The sequence below is a fragment of the Athene noctua genome, chromosome Z, assembly GCF_965140245.1.
Source record: "Athene noctua chromosome Z, bAthNoc1.hap1.1, whole genome shotgun sequence".
Taxonomy (NCBI): domain Eukaryota; kingdom Metazoa; phylum Chordata; class Aves; order Strigiformes; family Strigidae; genus Athene; species Athene noctua.
Genome location: NC_134077.1, coordinates 1,458,312 through 1,478,185, shown reverse-complemented (window position 1 = coordinate 1,478,185; position 19,874 = coordinate 1,458,312). Strand labels below are relative to the sequence as shown.

At 48.1% G+C, this 19,874-nt stretch overlaps 1 protein-coding gene across 1 annotated transcript in view; it reads right to left on the bottom strand.

The window, feature by feature from the left end:
• CCDC68 (coiled-coil domain containing 68) overlaps positions 1-16,628 on the bottom strand; it is a 49,651-nt gene extending 33,023 nt beyond the window's left edge. Inside the window, exon 1 of the mRNA XM_074931464.1 lies at positions 16,393-16,628. Coding sequence (XP_074787565.1) covers positions 16,393-16,628 — 236 coding nt within the window. The remainder of the gene's footprint in view (positions 1-16,392) is intronic.
• Between the last annotated feature and the right edge of the window lie 3,246 nt (positions 16,629-19,874).

Genomic DNA, 19,874 nt, shown 5'->3' with positions numbered 1-19,874 from the left:
GCATCTCCCTGGATGTTTTTACAGACAGAAGTCGTTTCCAGGCACATAGTTCATCCGTAGGCCTCCCCTGCACACAGATATTTAGCTCATTCTCCTACATCTGTGGATGTTTCTACGTCTGTCCACGCATGCGCCGTTCCCGTTGGTTTTCCTACCCAGCCTTGTGATCCTTATCCTTTAGAGGATGCCTCAAATTTCCTTGAATTGGGACACCTTCCACTTCCAAGTTCTAGTCAGAACAACAGTTTATATAGAGTTGTTCTGGAGTTTTCCCCGGTTATTGGCATGACTCCAAGGGCAGCCCCCCTGCAGAGCTAAACTCTGACAAATCCCAGCACAAAAGTTAAGTCTTTCCTGCAAAGTTGCCCACGGGCATCAGTTTTTTCATCGCGGGCATCTAGAAATGGGACATTGAATTTGTTTGCCCCCGCCAGCAGCTCTGAGCCCACCGCCCCACGTGCGTGAAGGAGCATCCCGGTCCTCCAGCCTCTTCCTCTCCTCTCAAGAGAGAGCTTTTCATCTCGCACCAAAGCAAGTTTTCTTCCAAGTTTAATGGCTTATTCAGCTGCAGAGACAAACATTTCCCAAGCCGGGGAGAGAGACTGTGATAACTCTACATGAAATCTTTATTTTTTTTTTTTTTTTCCTGTATTGCAAATGTGCTGCTCTGCTAAGAATTATGCAGACAACACTGAAATCCAAAGCAGATGTGAGGCATTAGGGTGAATACGATACAAGATTTAAATGTTCCAATGTCAACCTGAGCTCTGTGCAGTTTTTGCACCTTCGCATTCGTTCCACGAGGCATTAGGAGGTGGATTTTAGCTGCCAACCCAAGGCAGCTTCCCCTTGTTCCGAGCTTTAGCGCTACTGCTTAATAGTTGGACTGGATGATCTTCAAGGTCTTTTCCAACCGAGATGATTCTGGGATTCTGTGAATTGTGTAGAGCAGGAAGGCTGGGTTCCAAGCAGGTCGGTCCGGATGTTGCTGGACATCTGCCTGCCCTTGCGCAGCGTTCCGCCGAGGTTTGTCTCTTTGCGAAGCAGCCGCTGTAAATAAAAGCAGCCAGAGCAGCTCGTTGTGTGTGGTTGCACGTGGGTGACTCTCCTGGTGATGCTCAGTCGCAGAATCTCTGCTCACCCTGAGCACCGGAGGGGTAAAGTGTGATGATGCCCCAAATACAAGTTAACTTTGGTCGGGTGCAAAGCGGCGTGTTGTGTTCCAGCCACCCTAAAAGATGAGATTTCACAGAATCATTCAGGTTGGAAAAGCCCCTCGGGATCATCGAGTCCAACCCTCAGCCCGACTCTACAAAGTTCTCCCCTACCCCACATCCCCCCACAGCTCATCCCAACGGCCCTGAAACCCCCCCAGGGATGGGGACTCCCCCCTCCCTGGGCAGCCTGTTCCACTCTCGGACCACTCTTGCTGGGAAACATTTTTTCCTAATGTCCAGTCTAAACCTCCCCTGTGAAATTATATATTTCATATCATAAAATGCCATTGCTTCATTTGATTAAAAGCCACAGGGAGGCGGGGACTTGGAAAAAACCTTTTCATCCTGACATCCCTGCAGGGACCGGTGACCCGAACCGTGGCACAGGGCAGGGTGTGACCGAGCCACCTCCCCACGCCACGGAGCAGCATATTGCTGAGTATAAACCCATAATCAATCGTTACGAGAAGAGAATTCACCGAGTCTAAACCCATAATCAATCGTTAGGAGAAGAGAATTCACTGAGTATAAAGCCATAATCAATCGTTATGAAAAGAGAATTGCGCCGTGTGCTCGCGGTGCTTCGGTTTTTCATTAAATCACAATAAAATACCGTTGGCCTATGGCCTCCTGCGAGACCGTTTTTAATGATTTCTGTATTCATTTCCACTTGACAGCCAGCTGTGAGAGCAGGCGCGGCTGATCTAATAGATATAGATATGTGCCGTTTGCCCACTTACTGGAAAAGCAAAGGAAAACCAAACAAAAAAGTTGCTACACGTATCCTGCCCGGCCACGAGCAGGAGAAACCCAGCTCCACGTGCCAGAGGATTCCCCCCCCCAGCCTCCATGGGGCAGACGCCGGAGCACGACGTTGGCTGACGGGTCACTTGGCTTTTATTGCGGTTTGAAAAATGTGTCTTGGGGATGCTGCTCTTCAAGGTCCCCCTCCAGCACCCAAATTAACGAAGTTCATCAAGCTGGCGGCAGCGGTGGGGGGTGCTTGAGGCTGTTCCACTGGAGACGTGGCCGCCGGCTGGGATGTGGTGCTGGCACGTTGCTCAAGAGCTTCGCGCCGAACTGAAAGCATTAGCCAAACCCAAAGCAGATTTTTAAGCTAATTCAAAACAAAACCAAACCAGATTTCTAAATGGACTAAAAATACATTTCCTCTCTTTTCTCAACGACTTGTGATGGCTTTTTCCCGACTTTCCAGAGGCTTTAATTCTCAGATATCGCTTTCCCCTGCGCTGGTGTGCTGATACCCAAGGAAGTGGTTCCAGTGTGTCCCCAAACCCCTTCCTTTCTCACCTTTTTTTTTTTTTTTTTTTAAACCTTCCAGGTACCTTCTCACAAAGTGAGTTTTTTTACCTCTTCACTTTGTTTAACACCAAACTTTAACATTTCCCTGGGGTAGTGCTTGATGGCGTGACGCTGGGGTGCATCAGTTGAGCACCCCATGGGGACAGAGCCGGGTGAGGGGGTTCTGTGCCACCCCAAAATAGAGGTGTCCCAGGACCAGTCACTTGAGGGGATTTTGAACTGTGCAGCTCCACGGGGCCGCGGGGGAGAAGCCAACACACCGCTGACACCGGCTGAGTTAATGGGGGGATAACGGATAGAATAAAACCTCTGCAACCTGCTGAGCGAACCCGAACTTACTGAACTACTAGAACATTAATGAGTGAGAGATCTTAATTAAATTGTTTGTAATTAGCTCTCCCAGGAGTGAAAACAAACAAACAAACAAACAAAAAAAAAAGAAGCAAAACTGGTGAATGCAAAATACCTGTAGCACTCGCAGCAGAACGCGCTGCTCCTGCCGGCGACGTTCCTGCGAGTGCACAGGGACTGGTCCCGCTCCTCGGTGCAGCGAACATGTGGGATGGGCTGGAAACAGTCAGCATAGACTTTATGGCTCTTTCATGGAATAGTTTTGGTCATTGCAGTGTTAGGTGCTACTGGCACAGGCCAGGGGACTCACAGAATCACCTTCGTTGGAAAAGCCCTTGCAGCTCCTCCAGCCCAACCATGACCCTCCCCCTGACCGTTCCCAACTCCCCCAGATCCCTCAGCGCTGGCTCAGCCCGACTCTTCAACCCCTCCAGGGATCCCGGGGACTCCCCCCTGCCCTGGGCAGCCCATTCCAACGCCCAACAGCCCCTTCTGCACAGAAATCCTTCCTCAGAGCCAGCCTGACCCTGCCCTGGGCAGCTTGAGGCCATTCCCTCGGGGCCTGGCGCTGGGGCCTTGGCTCCAGAGACTCATCCCCCGTCTCTGCCCCCTCCTGGCAGGGAGTTGCAGAGGGCCAGGAGGTCTCCCCTCAGCCTCCTCTTCTCCACACTGAACCCCCCCAGTTCCCCCAGCCGCTCCCCAGCAGACCTGTGCTCCAGACCCTGCCCCAGCTCCGTTGCCCTTCTCTGGCCACGCTCGAGTCATTCAATGGCCTTTTTGGGGTGAGGGGCCCAAAAATCTCCAAGCTCTCTGACCTGGATTTTGGCTGGGGGGAACTGGAGGGACACAAGAACTCTCCTCCTTCAGTCTGGGAAGATACTGGGTGTTGGGCTGCGGGTGGGGACGGGCAGGATCTGGTCACATCCAGAGCAGTGACAGCTGTGCGCACTCCCCGGGGCATCTGCCTTGCAGAGCTGAGCACGAGTCAGGCTTTCCTGAAGCAAGGGGTCTTGTTTTAGTGCCTCGTGTTCCAGGCCTGGCCTGAGACACCGCCTAAAACCCAGCCACGGGGACCCAGACCCAGTGTCAGCAGCCACTGGGGGAGGAAGGAAGTTTTTCCTTTGCCTGAAGGGTGCCCTTTGATATTTTTTTTATTTCTTTTTTTTTTTTTTTTTCTAATTCCCAGCATTTTTATGTTGGTCTTGTTGTTCTTCCCCATTTCCTTCCTGGTGGGTGTCACACGCCTTTTCTTCAATAATTTCTGTGGTTTTGCTTTCAACAGTTTGTCGTCTGGTTCCCTTTCGTTTTTCTCGCTGGCGTGAAAGCTGCTCCTGGCTGGTTCTTGTGCTGCTGCCACCAGACCCCGTGCCCTGGGAGAGCCCTGGGGACCCTCTGCTGAGCTGCAGGCAGGGGTCCTGCCTTCTGCCTGCTCTACCTGCTGCCAGCTCTCCTTCAGCCTCCTTCATTTGTACTACACAAGTAACTCCCACAGCCCAGAGTCATGAATTAGCGTTAAAGTCCCTTTTTATTACGTTGTGTTGCTTGCGCCTATAAAACACCTTCCTTGTTGCAGGGAGTGTTGGGAAGGATAAAGACAAATGCAGAAGGAGGTAAGCAGTGATCACCGGGAGGATTAGCACATGTCTTAGGAGTGCTGTGGTGATCGTATTGTCTTTAACAAAATAATGTATTCCTACCGCCTTGTTAGCTGTCTCGGGTAGTTCCTTTTTAAAAGCAATCCCATTTTTCATTCCAGATGTTCAAAGCTGGATGTCACAATACCTTTCAAGTTAATCAAAACCAGCTTTTGTAATTAGCTTGCTGCATCAGATGGGGACGGGACACCCTTTAGAAACAGGTTCTGATAATAAACCCATTAGGCAGGTTCTGTTTCTGGTAAAGGAGACGGCCTGTAATTAATTCCTCTCCGAACAGAAACAAGGTGAGCAGATGGCTTAACCCCCAAAATAGATGCACTATTTTTGCAAGATAGATCGTAGCAGACGCCCTGGGCCAGGCTTGAAGAAGGAGTTGGGGCTCTCACAGGTTTTCTCCCGCCTGAGCTGCCCAAAGAGGTGCTGCAGGTGAGGGGGAGACGGGGTGCCCAAGCTGGGGCGCGGCGAGCGGACCCGGCCACTTCTGCTTCCACGTGGCCTCCGTGGCAATAACCTCACACGTGCTGGCAACCGGCTGGGCCCAGGCTGCATGCCCAGAAGTCTTCCCCTCCAGTTTTCATGCGTGACGGTGGGGTCGACTCAATTTTGCCAAGTTTCCCCGGGGCACCCTCTTGCCGTGTCGGAGCATCGCTCAGCACCTTTCCCCGCACCAGGCCGGTCCCCATCCTGCTTTGAAGTTCCGTATCAAGTCGTTTCTCCCCACGCACATATGGACAGCAGTAAGTGGAAATTCCTCCCCAAAGCCTTTACTTTGCTCACAGCTCTGCCTGACACCCCCAAAATAGCACAGCATCCTGTTTGACCCTGGTGGGGCGCAGACCTTCCTGGGCAGAGCCATCATTTGCATTGATAATTAGCTGCTGGGAGTATTACAGTGATAATGACCTCACTGGGGGCACGCCTTGACCTCTTGCCTTTCGCTGGACATTTGCTCACACCAGTGTTTACTGGGAGCACGGGGTTTGCTTCACTGAGAGGTGGATGCACTGCTCTCCCTGCCCGCACTCACGGCCCTGGCAGCTCGCTCCAAACTGTGAGTAGCTCCCAGGACCTGGGCTGAGGGCTGAGGAGAGCTCAGCTCCTGGCAGGGGGAAGTGAGAGAAAATAAAAGTACATTTCTGTACTACATGGAGCGCTGGTGGGTCCTGTTGCAATTGGAGTCCCAGTCATGCTCATCACCACCTTGACCATCCCCAAAACACCCACAGTTACTGGCATGCACGTATCACTGGTGATTTCACAATCAAAATGCAAACCATCCCACTTTAATTCTCTTTTTTTTTTTTTTTTTTTTTTAAATTGTGGGAATGGTCATGCTTATCACCTTCTTGGCCATCCCCAAAACACCCGCAGTCACTGGCATGCACGTATCACTGCTCATTTCACAATCAAAATGCCAACAAACCCTCTTTAATTCTCTTTTTTTTTTTTTTAATTTATTTATGGGAATGGATGGACGGTAGGACCACGTTCTCGGCGAGGCTGTGGCCTCTCCACCCTTGAAGCTATTCCAAAGCTCTCTGGACATGGTCCTGGGCAACTTGCTCTGCTTTATCTGACTGGAGACTGAGGGCAGGACTGGATGATATTCCAGAGATGCCGTATGCACCGATGAGCTCTGCTGGCACCGGCTCTGAGGGTTTCATAAGTCCCCGTGCAGAGCGGCTGCCCGCTCCTCCTGCCCTCCCCGAGCTGGACAAGGTGATGATGTAAAGCACCTCTGGGCAGGGATGCTCCGCTGCAGGAGCAGCCCATCCTCTCCCCAAAGGCTCTGGGACAGTCGGGTGGGACCTATCTCCACACCAAGAGCGGAAAATAAACCAGCGTAGGTGGGTGCGGGGGCTCGCTGGGCACATCTGGCCTCCTGCAACCTTGCCGCGTGGTTTGGGCGCTGCCGCTGGACAATTGTGCCTTTGCGCGGCGCTCACCCGCTTTGCAAAGCTCTCTGGGTCTGGCCATCCGTGCCTCGAGGATGCAAGGACCTGAGAAAAGGTGGCTGAGGGCAGCGTCACCCAGGGGTTGCCCATCTCGAGGGAAAAACAGCCGTTGCCTTCCCCACCGGGCAAATAACCGGCGCCTGGTCCTGAGCTGGCTCCGTGGAAATGAAGGTGGAGGATGCAGTTTGCTGCCTGGTTTGGGGGTTTCAGATGGTGGTTTTCTGGCTGGGGACGCGACTCGACGGTTGGTATTTGACATCTGAAGGTGGATTTGCAGCGTGGGTGACGGGGCCCAAAGGCGGGGGGTTGCGGGGAGCCCCTCTGCCCCACGCAGGGCCGGAGCCGGGCGGGCGGCAGACAGACGGCCCCGGCTGCCGCACAGACGCTTGATTCAATTTATGTGGGACAGACATGAGAATGATTCACAATGTCTTCTCCTCCTCAGAAATCCTTTTATTAATCTCTTTTAAAAGTGCCTTTGAGTTTGTTCTCAGGTCAAGAGTAATGAAGGTAATTATGGATGGACTCTGAGCTCTGACATAAACCAAAAGCCAACCAGAAAGCCATTTGGTGATTACACATCTCTATTTCCATCTTTTTTCCACATATCCCTCTTTCTAACGTGGTTATCAGAAGCCGAGTTCACAGGATTCGAGCGCAGCCAAAGTAAACAGGCCAAGAATTTGGAAAGTCATTCATCTTAATCCAACAAAAGGGCGATAATCCAATTTATTGGACGCGAATGCTTTGAATTTTGCCGGCTAAATGGGGTGGAGTGGTGGTGCCTGGCCTGCCAGCCAGAGGAGAAGGGCAGTGAGGACTGTTGGCAGCCCCAGGGTAGCCTCCCGTGGGATGGCAGTAGCTTTTATCCCACAGGATCAAATCCCTCCATCACCCTCTTTCCCCCCACGGCTGGTTCTCCTGCCCACCTGGTCCTCGTCACATCGCACAATATTTGCCTGACCCCCATCACAGGGACCTGCAGGAGGTCTCCCCTCAGCCTCCTCTTCTCCAGACTGAACCCCCCCAGTTCCCCCAGCCGCTCCCCAGCAGACCTGTGCTCCAGACCCTGCCCCAGCTCCGTTGCCCTTCTCTGGCCACGCTCGAGTCATTCAATGGCCTTTTTGGGGTGAGGGGCCCAACACTGAACCCCCTCGGCGAGGGGCGGCCTCCCCAGTGCCGAGCCCAGGGCTCAGATCCCTTCCCTGTCCCTGCTGGCCACGCCAGTGCTGACACAAGCCAGGATGCCACTGGCCTTCCAGGCAGGTTTGCATCACCCACGTGTCTGGGCCACTTTTCCAAAACCGCCCTCTGCAACCCCCACTGCGTCGCTCTGCTTCTGCATTGTTGCTGCTGCCATCCATCTGGACGACACGTTTTCGTTCCCCGGCGCTCCCCACCTCAAGCTACCTTCCTCTTGGGTTTAATTCATCAACTATTTCAGGCTTTGCAGCCACTTCTGCTCATTTTTAAGGAGTTCAGCTCCTGCTAAGAGATGTTTTCTGGGTAAATGGGCAGCGCTCCTGGGTGGAAACTCATCTCCGAAGTGACATGGGTGGCTTTGACGCTCCGTGCTGTCTCCATCTGACCTCCTCAGCCCCACGTGCCCCGCGGCCCGGCCAAGGCAAGGCGGGGACGGTTTCCTGAGCTAGAGCCACACGTGTGACACGGCTCAGGGACGGGAACAGGCGGCTCAGCACAAAACCACAGCCCGTCGGGAGGGAAAGCGCAGCAATGTCAGCGCAGTCACGGGGAAGCTGCAAAGCAGATATGGCAGCTGATAAAGTGGTAGGTAAACAAATCCATGAGTATTAAAGTTTAGGCTCTAGTAATTAGTGGAGAAGTACAGGATAATAAGCACAGCAGGGTATCCCTCAAGGTACTTCAGGCTCCTACTGTGTTTATTATCCAGTATCAGTATGGAAATATATGCCTGACTACATTTATGGTGGCATTTAGAAGTTTAAAACAGACTCTTGCGCTCAGGAAAAGATTACGAAATGACTCGCCCTCCGAGGTCTTTCTGCCAGTTACCAGCCCGTGTGCCAACGGTGCCCACGGACCCGGGCAGGGTGCTGCACCCCATGGAGAACAGAGGAGAGCAGAGTATCCTTCCCTGCCCCCCCCAACCGCCCCCCGGCACAGCCTCACTGTGGACAGAGCAGGAGGCGAGCGCATCTCCCACCTGCGAACCAGCCGGTGCTGCAGAGCACGGAGGGAGAGGTGATTTTTGCAGAATTGCAGCGCTGAGCATGTTTGTCATTTCCAGCAAGGAAAACCCCACTTTTTCATACACAGACCTTGTCGTGGTTTGAAGCCGGCCGGCAGCCAAACGCCACGCAGCTGCTCGCCCACCCTGCCCCTACCCAGGGGGTGGGTTGGACAGGGAAAGGCAGACTCGTAGGTTGAGATAAAAACCAGTTGAGGAATTGCAGTAGAATAAAACAATGACAAGAATGAGAAGCACAAACGGGCAATGCACAACGCAATCGCTCGGCCCCCGCTGACTGACCCCCAGCCCGCTCCCGCCCAGCGACCCCGAAATACCAGGATCCCCCCACGGCAATCCCGGAAGCGGGAGAGAACCCCCCCTTCCTGGCCGCCCCCCCTCTCCATCCTGAGCAGGACCTCACACCACAGGGAACACTCCACTGGTTAACTGGGGTCCGGGGCTCTGGCCGTGCCCCCTCCCAGCTTCTCGTGCACCCGCGCACGGGCAGGACGGGGGGAGTTGGGGAGACCTCGATCTCCCCGCACCGACCGCAAACACCAGCGTGTTATCAGCTTCTGCTCATCCCAGATCCCCCCTGAACCCCAAACACTGTTCGAGCCACTAAGAAGGAAAATTCCCTCTATCCCAGCTGAAAGCAGGACAGAGCCCGCGGGTCCGGCCGGGCTGGACCGCGCTAGATGGCACTGTGGGATGCACAAGCCCGGACACAGGGTTGGACACACGTCTCCTATTCCCCGCGTCCACACCATCTCCCGCCTCAGCACTGATGGAGAGCTGTCCCAAGCTTTCTTGTGCTCTCCCTGCTGCACCCTGGGTGGTTTAGATCTAGCGACCAGATATTTTTTATTCTTTAGTCTTAACCTAGTTTGGGATGTCTGTGGCTTTGCAGAGCAGCGAAACTCACGGAAGTTTTGCTGTAGCGATGGATCTGGCTGCACGTACCCTCAGCATTGTTTCAAGGCTACTTTGTGCTGTCAAGATTTTCTCCCCATCCCTCTCAGAAACGCCCAGGTAACGTGCACAGACCCTGTTATGTCAAAGAAGGGCCTGTCAGTATGCTGAGATAATTCCCTGCCAGGAAAATGCAATGAGGAAAAATAAAAAGGCAACTAAAGGAAAGATAAAATGCTGTTAAAATAGCCATAGTGAAGGAGGGAGCATGCAGATAAACAGGATTCCTGCAAAAGCACGACACGAAAAGTTGGCTTAGAGAGAAAAATTGCCAAAGCCGGTCCGGGGGGAGCTGCTGTGTCAGGGGCAGCCCCACACTGAGGTCCCGGGGGGAGATGGGGCAGGTGAATCCCTCGAGCCAGACCTGCTGTTTCCAGGTCGGTGCAGTTTGGGGTCTGGCTCACGCTCTTGTGCATCACCCTGGCACAAGATTTGGGGTGTGGTGGCCCCCCCCCCCCCCCCCCCCCGCCACCGTGTCCCCTCCCTCCAGGGATGTGTCCCAGCAGCATCAATCCCCAGGTTGGGCATCATCCCACAAAGCTCCGGCGAAGCACACCCATGCCCATGGGATGGGGGGTCCCATACCCCGGGGGAGGGGGGTCTGCAGCCACCCCCCCAGCCCTGGCTGCCCCACATGGCTCTCCTGATCTCAGCCTCAGGCCCTGCAACAGGCTCTTAATTGGTCACAGGTCGTCAATCATGATAATAATACCGTGGGCTGGGAGGCAAAGGAGCATCATTTTGTGGCTGCAGGCAGGGCGTGCTTAGTGTTTCCAGGGGCAACACCAACAACAAATAAAATCAAAAGATTGCAAGTATGTTGGAGCAAACGACCCGTCTGTAATTGTTTTCTTATTGTGTTTGATCATGGTGGAGATGGTCGGAAGGACTGATCGCTCCATATACTTAATACCTTTTATTTGTTGGGGGGACAAGGTAAAAGAAAGATCTGTGGGAAGAGGGAATATAGAAATTTTAACTGCAACGAAAAAGCAGACCAAATGTATTTCCCCTGGTCCTCTCTTAATTTTATTTGTGTCAGTCTATTTGCCGCGGGAAGTCTGCCTGAATCCCAAATTATTTTAGTTAGTTAATCTGCTCAGTGCCAGTTTATTCTGCAAACAGTCTCTGTAAATCCCAAATAATTGTAGTTAATCTGGTCAGTGCCAGCCTATTCCGCGGACAGCCCATGTAAATCCAGAGATCCATCAGTTAAATTAGGTCAGCGCGTTTTAATAAGAGGAGAGGTCACGCTCTGCCCTGCTCCGCCGCGCCACGGCCGCTGCCCCGGCACGCACACGCCAGCTCCTCCGCAGACACCGATGGGCCTGGGGAGCGGGTAAAGACAGCAGGATGGGGTTTGAGGGGCAGGGGAGGTGCTGGAGGGGGTGTCCCCCCATTCCTGGTGGGGGCCAGGGACGGGGAGGGCGAGGGCTGCGTACCCCCATCCGCCACCCCGGGGGATCACCGTCCCCTCTGCCGCAGGAAGAGCCGCAAATCACCAGAGCCTGGGAAAGTTTCCTAGTGAAGCATCACTTGCGTGTCCTATTTTTATATTTTTTTCCCCCTGTGCACCCGGATGTGGCCACCGCCATGGGCGGGACAGGAGATGGACCCTCGGGGTGACACGCGCGGCTGGTCTCGGGGCTGAATCCACGTGGTTTCATCCTGCAGGCGCAGGGAGCTGGACGCTCTGCACTTTGGGGCTGAATTTTAACCATCCCCTGTAGCACGCAAAGCAGAGGGTATACCAAAAGCCAGGCTAAATCCAGAAAAACAAATATAAGATTTTAGATTTATTTTTTTTTCTCCAAATCTCACCTGGATCTAATGAGCATTTGCACTCAAGAAATCTGGAAGTTCCTGTAACCCACTGAAGTTTCTCGTTGGGGTGCAAAAGTCTCTCGCTGTGCATTGTACCAGACCTTTTACAAGCGACGGCGTCTCTTTTCCGTGCTGCAGATACCCAGACTGCTATTAGAAATGGGATTAGACAAATCACACGCTGTCACCAGCTTGTGATGGCAGCGAGCGGGGGCCCACAGGAGCGAGCAGCCAAGTATCGATGCTCACAGGACTCCCAGAACCATCCTCTGCCGGACATCAGATCGTGGCGTGGAAATACCCCTAAGAACTCAGGCTCTTCCTGGCTGTACGATGTACTTTAGGCCAACAAATTAAAAATTTTATCCTTTTCTGAGCTGGGGCTATGGCTGTGCTTATTGCCTGCAGCATCCCAGCTCGAAATTCTCATTAGGGCCACGGCGGCTCCTGCAAACTCAGGCGGAGCCTTCGAACGGCTCAGAAATGAAGGAGCATCTTGAAGAGCTAAACTAAGCAATGTAATTTGCAAAATGACTTGACAATTGGCACCAATCCCAGCATCTCAGAGTGAACATGGCCATGACAAGCCCTTTTGACTTGGCTGGGTGCTCTGTTTACTTGTAGTGAAGCCAGTCGGACTAAGGAAATATTGCAGAGCTGGAACATCTTCTTGGGCAGAGGTAACGGGCCAAATCCATCCCCACCAATTATTAACAAAATATTTGGTGCCGGTCTCTACCTATCATTCTGAATTTGCCCTGAAAAGTCATAAGAAAATACCCATTTACTTGCCCGAGGCCATCTGAGGGGTAATTCAGGTACAAGTGGGGATGCTCCAGGGACTCCCACATCCAGGAAAACCGAAAAGGCTGTTGGCTGAAGGGGGTTTCTCCAGGGGAACAGGGGACGGGGAGGTGGAGGCACGTGTGAGCAGGAGGGCAGCGCCTCACTCCGAGGACAGGAGGCAGATGAAAGAGGGCAGCGAGCCAAGGCCCGGAGCAGGAAGGAAATGGGAGGCGTAAAGCAGAATATTAGGAAGCATAACTGGAGCAGGAGGGGAAATGAAGGGTGAAGGAGATCGGCAGAGTCACATAAGGTTGAACCCGACCCAACATAAATTAGGATGGGACTCCACTCCAGCTGCTACAAGCTCCAAATCTAGTATTTGCAGAGTTGTTAAATGAAAATACACAAAAACACTGCTGGAGTCACACTGCCCATAAATTACCATTAGAATTCAAAAGCTATCTAAGGTGACTAAGATTTCCATTACCAACCCAAACCACAAAGGTCTTCTGGGAGCCCTGTCACAACAAATTCAACCAGGCCTTCTTGGGAAATATTTCACAAGGTCTAAAATCTTTTGTTGCAACTGGAAGGAGAAGTGACTGCTTTTTTTTTTTTTTTTTTTTTTGTCTTGGAATAAACTTTTCAAGCCTAAACTTCAGCAACTTTATCTGTGACTCATCGCAAAACCATCTTTTACTTTGTTGTTGTTAAAAATCTAATGGTAAGCTTGCAGAATTCATCACCCCCTGGGGTACCCAAGAGCATCCTCTACGTTGCCAGTTGCCTGTCATCCCTCTGGGCAACTCGGCCACCAGCTCCTGCTCCTCTAGCACAGGAGGCTGGAACTGGACAAGGTTCCCAAATGTTCTGACAAGCCTTGTTGGGGTCAAATTAAGGAGCATAAGAAACCATCAGAGGACTTTGGTTTTCTATAAAGCCCTCCCAGTTCATTTCTTAGCTAAACCCAACGCGATCCCATCGGAGTCAAGAAGCAGGAGTAGGAAGAGATGAGGTAGGACTGAGCTCAGCTCCAGCAGAATGAAAAAAAACATTGTTTTGATTAATTTTCACCTTTGGCAAAACTCCTGGTGTGCACTCATTACTGTTTATGAAGCACCTTGTGGTCCTTGGTGAAAGGGGCTCGTCAGGGGCTTGGTATTTGTTTCTTATTTGCCATCACCGCGTTTGCTGTCCCCATCAGCACTGGTTTCCTTCCTGTTGCTGACCATTTGGGGCTTATTAAAATAGGATTGTTTAACTTGATTTTTAACCCATGAGGAATAAGTGATTCCATACCTCTCGCTTCACAAAACTGAATAAAATCAGTGCTGATGGGCTATGTGACAGCTTTACTGAACTGACACAACCGCCTCCTGGTTCCCGAGTCCTGGATCAGCGCGAAAATTACCCTGAAAATCCCAGAATCCTTCAGGTTGGAAAAGCCCCTCGGGATCATCGAGTCCAACCCTCAGCCCGACTCTACAAAGTTCTCCCCTACCCCACATCCCCCACAGCTCATCCCAACGGCCCTGAAACCCCCCCAGGGATGGGGACTCCCCCCTCCCTGGGCAGCCTGTTCCACTCTCGGACCACTCTTGCTGGGAAACATTTTCTCCTCCTGCCCAGCCTGACCCTCCCCTGGGGCAGTTTCCAGCCATTGTCCTGTGCTTGCTCTGTCCAACCACTGACCTTCTGCTGCATCCTTTCCTCCATCCCCTGGAAGATTAATTACCCCCAACGGAAGATTTTGCAACTGTACGAGACCAAAAAAAAAAGTTCATTTGCTCAATCACATTGCTGTGGTTAAGTAGAGATTAGCAGCAGGATTATGCCCTGTGCTGTTGCCCCTTCCACTTAACCTGGGGTCTGCTGCTCAGCGGGGGGCTGGGGGCTCTGAGATGGGGGGACAGTGGGTGGGCTGAAGGGGGGAATGGCTGATGCAAAACCAGCAGGAAAAACTACCGAAAAAAATTACAGGGGGGAAGAAAAGAATGAAAACTCATCCCAAGATTAGAGCTTTCAGAAAAGGATGCTACTTCGGAGGCCAAACAGCTCACCGAGCGCTTTGTTTACTCATGCAAAAACCTTGAGCAAATGTTTTGACTTTCTATAGGAAAATTCCCAGAGGATGCTGGGACAGTACTGGGAGCACTGGCCGCTCTAGAAAGCCCATACTGCTACTGGGAGGTGAAGCTGGCGTCAGCCGTAGCGAACAGCAAGAGGTTAAGGCACAAAAAATCAGAATTCAATAATAAAGGCAGAAGGCTGCAGCTCCTCCTGCCTCGTTCTGCTAAGGAAAACATTTTTCTTTTTTTTTTAATTTTAATTGTGTTTAGATGCCAGGCCGGGCTCTTGTCTGCTCTAGCTCGGAGCGCTGCCCGGCACAGGGGCCGACGCTGGGCACTTGTTGGCGCGTGACGCCGGCGGGGACAAGAGCTTTGCCGGGACAAGAGCGTGGAGGTGACTGCAGCTTCAACTTACTTCAGGCTTTGCCTGCCCAGGCAGATTTTCAGCACGGAATTGCAGTCAGGGAGGAACTTCCCTGGTTTTCTTTTTTCCTGCTCAGCCAGGGGTGCCAGGGCGTGGCGAGAGGATGAGGGGGCACCTGGCTTTGCTCACTGAAAACACGTTTCAGGAGCTGCCTCCTCCACTCCAGAGACCTCGACTGTCCCCAGGCAGGGCAGAGAGCACCCTGGGCTCCTCTTCTCCAGTGATGGGTCTTGCTCAGAGGCTTCGGCTCCCATTTTTGGCAGGATGAGCACTCAGGGGATGAGCTCGGGGGATGCTGAAGTTGAGTAGACGACGCGCAAAGCTGCAGTCAGCCTGACAGGGACCGTCCCCTCGGCCTTGTGGGATGGTTTCCCTGAGCTGCACCCACACGTCCCTCCTCTGCCAAGTCCCCCCACAGACCCACCTCCCGAGGGACCGCCAGGGCATCTCATGTGGGTACGTCGTAGCCACCAAACCATTCCTTTATCTATTTATTTGTTTATTCCTCTCTGGCTTCAGCGAGACCTCCCCTCCATATCTATAAGGAATTATCGAATAAAACACCACTTCACATTAAATCAAAGGAACATTTCAACGGCCAGATTTAATAACAGAAAATAAAGTCTTGTGGAAACCCACACACAGCTGTGGAAACCCCAAAATAAATCAATTTTCAAGTGGCTATACAAGAGCCAGGGAGCAATTTTTTCAAATTGCTTTTTTCTAATATAACAAACTCCTGCCCAAGGTTGTGCTGCAAATGGGAAAAGAACATGCTCATTTTCTTATCAATACACTATTGTAAAGAATAATAATCAGCCACTCCAACCTCACTATCATGGTTTTTACATCTATTCTTCTATTTCCCCTAAGTACAAGGCAAGTGAAAGAATTAATTAACACAAGATTGGATTAGGGCGCATTGATTTACAATGTATTTCAGACAAGCATGTGTGATCAGAGCAGAAGAACTTCTTCTAAATAAAAGTAGGGATGTGTCATTGAGGCATCTGATTTGCTTCTGAAGCTTTATAATTTAACCCTGCGTAGGCAGAGGCGCTGCAGGGGCAGGGGGGAAAGACAGAGCGAGCCACATCCTGGGAGGTGCAGGACCGGGTCCCAGGCCGAGCCGGCAAATGCCAGCGCACACATGTGGTCTTCGAGAACTTGAGTCCTAAGAACTGGAGTGATACCAGAAATCTAGAAGATGGAAAACAGGATTTCTATCCTTAAAATAGAAAAAAAAAAAAAATAAAAAGAAAGAAAAAGCAGGGATGTTATGGAGCCGTCAGCTCAGCATCAAGTCGCGGGAAAAGTACGGGAGTAATTAATCAAAGAATTTTTAAGTATACGGAACAAGGAGATGAGTAACAACTAATATGGATTTGTCACGAATAAATCATGTCAAACCAATCTAATTCCAGCCTCCAGCAGGGCAGCAGGCCTCGCGCCGGAGAGAAGCTGCGGATGTCACATGTCTGCGCTCTGGCAAGGTTTGTGATCGGAGCGCGCCGAGCGAGCGAGAACGCGACGGAGCAGGTGGAGACGGGAGGACCAAACCCGAGGATGAGTTTGAAGACTGTCAGCATGGGAGTACGCACCCAGCCAGCTCCAGGGGGTCGTACCGGGTCCCGCTGCTCGTGAGGCGCAGGGAGAAATCCGACCTCTCCCCCGGGGACTGGGAAGACCCGGGTTGGAGAAGGGCGTCTGCTTTTGGGTGCTGCACCTCAGGAAAGGCGTGGAGAGTCCAGGAGAAGGTGGTAACACACTGCACGTAAAGCACGACCCGCAAGGACAGACCGAGTAAATCCCTAGCTGAGCCTAGAGAAGACGCCATGCTTGCTTTCCGATACATAAAAAGACTGAAGGGAAAAAAAAAAAAAATCTGTCTCCTCCCTCAATTTATGTATTTATTTTACACTGTTTTCTCAGGCGTAGTTTCTTCTTTTGCTTCTTTCAACACCCATTGTCCCTCCCGAGCAGACAATTTTGTGTTAGGCAATCAGGCTTTTACACAGCAGCGTTGGAGGAGAACTGGAAGGGAAACAGGGCAGTGCAGAGAGCGCGGGCGTCTGGGAGCAGGCTGGATCGCTGAGGGGAGAAGAGACCCGCGGAGATGACTTCATGGTATTTTTGGGCTTGTATTTTAAGGTCTACTTGGCTTCAGAGGGCCCAACCCCAACGGCGTGGGGTCATGGTCAGAGCCCAAAGCCCAAGCGCTCAGCTCCGTGGGAATCCAGAGCCAACCCCGCTGCTCCGAAGGCACCTTCTGACCTTCCTCCAAATTTCCAGTCTCCTTGCACGATGTACTTTGCCATCTGCAGGGTTTGGGCAGTTATCTGCCATTTTCTCATCATCTCCCCTTCCAGCGGGGGCTGCGCCAGCGTGGGGCCGGGGATGCTCCATCCCACGGGTCCAGCAGCCACCACCGGGTCTCTGGTGGGCAAGGCACTACCTAGTGTTTTTCATGTGTTCATGCTCTTGCAAAGTGGGGGAAAAAAAAAAAAAAAAAGAAAAAAAAGAAAAAACAAAGAAAAAACAAAGAAAAAACAAAGAAAAAACAAAGAAAAAACAAAGAAAACAAAGAAAAAACAAAGAAAAAACAAAGAAAAAACAAAGAAAAAACAAAGAAAAAACAAAGAAAAAACAAAGAAAAAACAAAGAAAAAACAAAGAAAAAACAAAGAAAAAACAAAGAAAAAACAAAGAAAAAACAAAGAAAAAACAAAGAAAAAACAAAGAAAAAACAAAGAAAAAACAAAGAAAAAACAAAGAAAAAACAAAGAAAAAACAAAGAAAAAACAAAGAAAAAACAAAGAAAAAACAAAGAAAAAACAAAGAAAAAACAAAGAAAAAACAAAGAAAAAACAAAGAAAAAACAAAGAAAAAACAAAGAAAAAACAAAGAAAAAACAAAGAAAAAACAAAGAAAAAACAAAGAAAAAACAAAGAAAAAACAAAGAAAAAACAAAGAAAAAACAAAGAAAAAACAAAGAAAAAACAAAGAAAAAACAAAGAAAAAACAAAGAAAAAACAAAGAAAAAACAAAGAAAAAACAAAGAAAAAACAAAGAAAAAACAAAGAAAAAACAAAGAAAAAACAAAGAAAAAACAAAGAAAAAACAAAGAAAAAACAAAGAAAAAACAAAGAAAAAACAAAGAAAAAACAAAGAAAAAACAAAGAAAAAACAAAGAAAAAACAAAGAAAAAACAAAGAAAAAACAAAGAAAAAACAAAGAAAAAACAAAGAAAAAACAAAGAAAAAACAAAGAAAAAACAAAGAAAAAACAAAGAAAAAACAAAGAAAAAACAAAGAAAAAACAAAGAAAAAACAAAGAAAAAACAAAGAAAAAACAAAGAAAAAACAAAGAAAAAACAAAGAAAAAACAAAGAAAAAACAAAGAAAAAACAAAGAAAAAACAAAGAAAAAACAAAGAAAAAACAAAGAAAAAACAAAGAAAAAACAAAGAAAAAACAAAGAAAAAACAAAGAAAAAACAAAGAAAAAACAAAGAAAAAACAAAGAAAAAACAAAGAAAAAACAAAGAAAAAACAAAGAAAAAACAAAGAAAAAACAAAGAAAAAACAAAGAAAAAACAAAGAAAAAACAAAGAAAAAACAAAGAAAAAACAAAGAAAAAACAAAGAAAAAACAAAGAAAAAACAAAGAAAAAACAAAGAAAAAACAAAGAAAAAACAAAGAAAAAACAAAGAAAAAACAAAGAAAAAACAAAGAAAAAACAAAGAAAAAACAAAGAAAAAACAAAGAAAAACCAAAGAAAAACCAAAGAAAAACCAAAGAAAAACCAAAGAAAAACACAAAGAAAAACCAAAGAAAAAACAAAGAAAAACCAAAGAAAAACCAAAGAAAAACCAAAGAAAAACCAAAGAAAAACCAAAGAAAAACAAAGAAAAACAAAGAAAAACAAAGAAAAACAAAGAAAAACAAAGAAAAACAAAGAAAAACAAAGAAAAACAAAGAAAAACAAAGAAAAAAAAAGAAAAAAAAAGAAAAAAAAAGAAAAAAAAAGAAAAAAAAAGAAAAAAAAAGAAAAAAAAAGAAAAAAAAAGAAAAAAAAAGAAAAAAAAAGAAAAAAAAAGAAAAAAAAAGAAAAAAAAAGAAAAAAAAAGAAAAAAAAAGAAAAAAAAAGAAAAAAAAAGAAAAAAAAAGAAAAAAAAAGAAAAAAAAAGAAAAAAAAAGAAAAAAAAAGAAAAAAAAAGAAAAAAAAAGAAAAAAAAAGAAAAAAAAAGAAAAAAAAAGAAAAAAAAAGAAAAAAAAAGAAAAAAAAAGAAAAAAAAAGAAAAAAAAAGAAAAAAAAAGAAAAAAAAAGAAAAAAAAAGAAAAAAAAAGAAAAAAAAAGAAAAAAAAGAAAAAAAAGAAAAAAAAGAAAAAAAAGAAAAAAAAAGAAAAAAAAAGAAAAAAAAAGAAAAAAAAAGAAAAAAAAAGAAAAAAAAAGAAAAAAAAAGAAAAAAAAAGAAAAAAAAAGAAAAAAAAAGAAAAAAAAAGAAAAAAAAAGAAAAAAAAAGAAAAAAAAAGAAAAAAAAAGAAAAAAAAAGAAAAAAAAAGGAAAAAAAAGAAAAAAAAAAGGAAAAAAAAAAGAAAAAAAAAAGAAAAAAAAAAGAAAAAAAATAGATTGCAAAGTGCTTCATTATCCCCCCTCCTTACACTCCCACCCCTGGAATTTGTGGTTTCTTTAACTGGGTCTTTTTTTCTCTCCACATATCCCACATGGTCGCCAGCGCTGTGATACATCTGTATGGGAATGTGTTAGTCATATTCAGCTTTTAATTACATGATATGGTAAAATGCTATTCATATCCAAGAGAGTGGCTCTTTCTGCTATAAATATAACCTCGTACATGTTTCATTTATGAAAGGATTTCTGGAGTAAAATGGTTGCAAATATCCTTACTCATGTTTTGATGCCTACGAAGTCTCTGTGCGATGGCAGGAGCATCAGCGTTTGATGTTAAATATCCCTGATAAATCGCTTGAAGGAGGATACTCAGCTTTTTCAGAAATAATGATATCAGCAGGCTGCGGGAGCCTCAGCCTTCTCCAGACCCACCGACTGCAGTAGGGCTGGA